A 5,465-nucleotide genomic window follows, 5' to 3' on the forward strand; every position below is an offset into this window, starting at 1 on the left:
GCTGGTCCCGTTGCTCACGTTCTGACCGGAGCCTGTGGACTTTTTCTTCCTCGCTGTCGGAGGATGACTCGACATCTTCGTGATGGGTGGTCGATGTGTACTTGTCTGAAGGTTTCCCAGCATCGTTGGTGGGTTGGCGGTTGGTCCTGCTGGTTCGACGCATTCGTGCTGCCGATTTATGAGTGGCTTCAGCTGCTGTGGCGTCTGCTATGGCATCTGCAAGCGAGATGTCTCCCTTGGCCATGATCTTGCTCTGGACGGTTGGGTCTCTGAGGCCAAGGACGATGCGATCTCTCATGGCTTCTTCGAGGTTGGCGAAGCCACACAAACCGCCCAGGTTCCTCAGGTCTGCCACGAAATCCCCAACGCTCTCACCTTCACGTTGGTCCCTCTGGTAGAACTCATGTCTGCGAATGAGAGTTGGCACGGCTGGGGCATAATGGTTGCGCAGGATGGGAGCAAGGGTGTCCCAATCCATGGTTTTAACTTCAGCTGGCTTGGCTAAGGCTTTAGCCATCTTAAAAATGGCTGGTCCACAATGGGTTAGAAAAACGGCTCGTTTTTTGCTGGGCGTGGCATCTTTGAGGTTGTTGGACTCCAGGAACATTTGAAATCTGTCCATGTATGAGTCCCAATCTTCGCTAGCCGGATCGAATGGTGCGGGTGGCATAGCGCTGCTGGCCATGTCGCCGTCGTTGCGCTCTGTCAGCCACGTGCTCCTTCGGCTAGCTCAATTCAATAGCTTCTGTTGCCTCCGCATCCCACCCTCGTCGCCAGTGTTAGATCTGGGAGGACGGTTCAAGAACGGAGGCAAGACTCAGATAGCAACAACAGCTCTTTATGTGTGACTTCAGATCTGAGCAACTAACCCCAGCCGCAGCAGCCCCTTATATAGAGCTGGCTGCGGCTAGGCAGCCAATGAAGGCGATTTGAGTTTGCCGCTCTTGGCAGGGCCAATCGCGGCAGCCAGTTTACTGGCCAATCGCATCAGTCTATGGCGACCAATCACGATCGGTTATCAGCGGGCCAATCAGATTTGCAGGCTACGAGCCTGCTAGTCCGGAACAATTAACATACACACACATACTCTACATAAACAGAAGCCTCAAAATTATGTTGCACCATGTGTTTTTGATCTATAGGCCAATGTTTCTATGATGAGTAAAGAGAAAATGATAAGAGTCCTATATTTGTCAACAGCAAAACACACTATTTCCGGTTGAGGAAATGTACAATTTAATTTGCCAACTAACCAGCTACTAGCATTTTTTCACAGGGCCTTGAAGATCTGGCTCTTTGCCAAGGCTTTTGGCTAGGATAGTTGAAACCCCTTCAGAATTGTGTGTGTATGCGTGTGCGTGCGCACACACACACACACACACACACACACATATTTATATATATTAGCCTGGTTTTGCCATCTTTTTGCTCCTTTGTTTTTATTGTAGTATGTTTTTTTATTATTTTTTCTGTGGCTTTTACTTTGTGAACTAACCAGAATCTCAAATTCAATAAAAATAATGAATATATAAGGTTACAATGTTGACCATGAAAGATTTACATGCTCAGCGTTCTGGAACACTTTATTACTTTACTGAGGGAACTTATGTTGACATGGGTTAAGGTCAGTTAAAAAAATAATGTTTGCTAATAGGGCAATTATTTGCTTCTTTGTGTTTGGGTGTGCATTATATGACAGGGACAGTAAAGTTTTTAAATATAGATATGGTATTTATATTGAACACAAATTCTAATTTAGCTATTTCTTAGTTATTTCTTAGAAAGTAAAGTATTGAAAATATGAGTAATAATTATTTTGAGAGGCAAGAATCTAAAGGGATTAGCACATATTTGTCGACAGTCTTTTCATCTTTGGATTTACATAATGATATGGCTGGGTCCCAATCCATGGATTCCTCCATTCTCTCAGGAGCATTATGTATCCCTTGTCACCTCTTAAGCATTAGACATCACTATTTCACTACTAAGTGAAGCGGGATTTATTTTTCAGCCCCACTTGTTGTAACAAGGGAGCAGGAGACAAGATCTCTGAGGGAATATTTGTGCTTCAGATAAATGAGTTGGAAAAGAAGGGGGCTTTGCACAGCTTCTGCTGGTCTTTTTTAAGGAACACTTTGTGGATCATAGCAGAGCTACAAGTGAAGGGATAGTTTCAATTGTAGTAAGATTAGTTCACTGATGACGGTCCTTTTGGGCACATCTAGGAAGAAGTCTTCAGAAATTGCTGAGCTACATATGACTTGCAATTCTGGAAGTTGGATGAAGTTTGGAGATGGCACAAGGAGAGGTATATGGAGTGTAGAATGGGCAGGTAAGGGTAGAAGACTAAACTGAGAGAAGAACCACAAGGGGAAGATGGGCATAAATTATGAAAAAGTTCTGCTAAGGTAGGTATTAGTTATTTGCAATAATGCTAGAATAGAGGTGGAACATCCCATAGTAATAAATCAGTGCCTGAATCGTTATAGAGTATCAAAATGTTGCTTATAATATTTAGAGGAGACTAATTCAAGTTTTTGTTTCATGTTTAAACAATGATGCTGCACTGATATGTCTTTAGACAAAAGGATTGGCTGTTATATTGGAATTATTAAGAAGAGAAAGAGCACTTATTCATCCAATGGCCTGTCTCTCATCTATCTGATGCCACCAAAATATATACTTTTAAGTGTGGATGTGAGTACAATCCCCTCGCATTTGGCTTCACAGTTTTACTTTTAACATTATAGAAGAAATGTAGAAATTCCATTATCCTGTTTCTTTAATGGAATATGGTCATGTTTGGTAGTGGTTGTCCTTCCTCATCTTTAGTCTGAAATTAAGAGACCCAGTGACTGTTCTGTCCCCTAACCATTTGGGGTTTGGGGGCAGATATATTTTCTTGTTCTACCGTATTTTTCTTTGCCGGTAGAGACCACTTGTGTTTATAGTGTATCATGCATGCTCTTAACATAGATTTACGGAAGGGCATTATTATATTCATAGTTTGCCTTTCAGTTCTGTTTTTATTATGTATGTTTTTTTTACAGCAGCTGTACCATTCATATATATGTGAAATTGGGGTATAGTATTTAAAGCCAATATTGTTGTCTGCTGGAGGAAAAAAATGCAGTTACTCTATGCATTAAAATTACATACACTGATCAATGTCTTAATTTTCATATGAACTGATGATAATCCATGATTACTGAATCTATTTCACTGCAAGGGATTTTAATTAACCGGATTTATCAACCATTTCCCAAGCATCTATGGTTGTATTGAACAATTATCTACCGGAATATTATAACTTTTAGAGTATCATATACTTTTGAAAGTTTTAAAAATTGTGACCAGCATCATATACTGTATGTCACAGACATGATAGCTTTTTCCAATGGCCATCCCCATATGTATCTTTGGGGGGAAGAAGTATGGTACTGCCCAATACTCTCTGATCACTGCAGTCTTTGCAAAGGGAAAACTTTGCAGGTGTGCATATTCTCCCATAATCCCTGTCATGCAGGTGTCCTGGTTCCATGGAAATGTGTATCTATATAAGTAGGCTTCTTTCCCTTTTCAAATATTGAAATGAATGCTGAGAATATAATAAAGTGAGAGGGTTTTCCCCCCACATAATGGAATGCATTGGTAAAATTGTCTCAAGATGTTTGTGTAAGATTTATAAGCACAATCAATTTTTTTTGTTCCCTGTGTATATATATATAGGTCCTTGTCCATACATCCAATGAAACAAAAAAAACCCATCATGATGAACCAAACATCTGTGACTGAATTCCTTCTGCTTGGTCTTTCCAGGAGCTTGAAGATCCGTCTTTTTTTGCTCGGATTTTTTTCAATTGTCTATGTTCTGACTCTGGTATGCAATACAATCATCCTGATGCTCATTTGGTTGGATGTGCGACTGCACACCCCCATGTATTTCTTCCTGGGCCAACTTGCCTGTGTGGACATCTGCTATACTTCCAGCACTGTCCCTCAGATGTTGGCTAATCTTCAGAGCCCAAGACAAACCATCTCATTGGCTGCCTGTGCCATACAGATGCATATTTTCCTGGCATTGGCTATTACTGAGTGCATTTTGCTTGCAGTAATGGCCTATGACAGGTATGTAGCAATATGCCACCCACTGCATTATGTCTCCCTCATGAACAAGACAGTGTGCATGAGATTAGCCTTGATCTGCTGGACTACTGGTTTTTTATTGCCAGTGGTCCATACTGTTCTTACCTGGCAATTGCCGTTCTGTGGTTCTAATTTGATTGATCATTTCTTTTGTGAAATGCCGGCTTTGCTGAAGCTAGCATGTGCCGATACCCAAATGGTTCAAACGGTTACTTGGGTGGGGTGCATTTTCACCTTACTTATTCCCATCTCCTTTATCTCGATGACTTATATCCGCATCTTAGCAGCCATCTTGAAAATCCAATCTGCACAAGGACAGCGCAAAGCTTTCTCTACATGTGGTTCCCATATGACAGTTGTGGTGCTTTTCTACGGCAGCGCCATATTTATGTACATGAGACCAGAGTCCAGCCATTCTCCAGGGCAGGACAAAATAGTCTCTCTTTTCTATAGCATTGTCACACCCATATTCAACCCCATGATATACTGTCTAAACAGCAAAACTATGAAAGATGCTTTTTTAAAAATGCTGTAATAATGTTAGTTTTGAATGATTAGAATGCGAAAAGAACCACTTTTTTGAGCTTTAATACCGTTGCGCTAATAGCAATCTCACTCTGGCAATGGAACAAATATAAGTTGTAATGAACAATGCTCCGCATTATTATTACTATTGATCAGAACTGATTAAAAATCATCTATATGAGTTTTTACAGATTGACTGATTAAGTTTGTTCATAAATGTCCACAGTAGAGAAATCATGTGTGATTTCTGATTGAGCCCATTTCTCCCTGGAATAACATCTACAAATGGAGCAAAATTTCCCTTTCCTTCCAGACGAATGTGACTACCCACACTAGTTTTAAAGTATTGGACTGTCTTTGGAAAAACATTTTGGAAATGCACAGGGTGCCTCTGTACTGGGTGGGGGAGAGCAACCAAGTTAAATCCACTGTGTAAATAACAATCTGCTCACAATGAGACACTATTGCAAAAAATAAATTCCTTTGTTTTTAAGTGATAAATATAGATGTTACATTAGGTAACTTCTTAGAGGAAGTATTTCCTTAAATGCACTGAAGCAGGAAATGTTTATGCAAAAATGTTCCCTGTTGTAAATGTTTAATTGATTGCAACAGGTGTTTTTTTTTTTGAAAATAAAAAATCTGTTCTCTGATCAACAAGAAAATTTCCACAAAGTACAATTTATGCATTCTCCCTGTTTTGGATTCCAGACAAATCAATTTATTAATAAAGGACAATATTTGTAGCTCAGGGTTGAAGTCCAAAAATGGCAAGGAATTTTTAAAAGCCTGGC

At 40.2% G+C, this 5,465-nt stretch overlaps 1 protein-coding gene across 1 annotated transcript; it reads left to right on the forward strand.

The window, feature by feature from the left end:
* The first annotated feature begins 3,736 nt into the window (after positions 1–3,736).
* Positions 3,737–5,125, forward strand: LOC113444475 (olfactory receptor 2A12-like). Its single transcript, XM_026713251.2, has one exon. The coding sequence runs from the start codon at positions 3,749–3,751 to the stop codon at positions 4,679–4,681; it is 933 nt and encodes a 310-aa protein (XP_026569036.2). The 5' UTR covers positions 3,737–3,748; the 3' UTR covers positions 4,682–5,125.
* Positions 5,126–5,465: the final 340 nt, after the last annotated feature.

This window comes from Pseudonaja textilis, chromosome 2 (assembly GCF_049901715.1).
Source record: "Pseudonaja textilis isolate UNSWEBS1 chromosome 2, rPseTex1.2, whole genome shotgun sequence".
Lineage (NCBI taxonomy): Eukaryota > Metazoa > Chordata > Lepidosauria > Squamata > Elapidae > Pseudonaja > Pseudonaja textilis.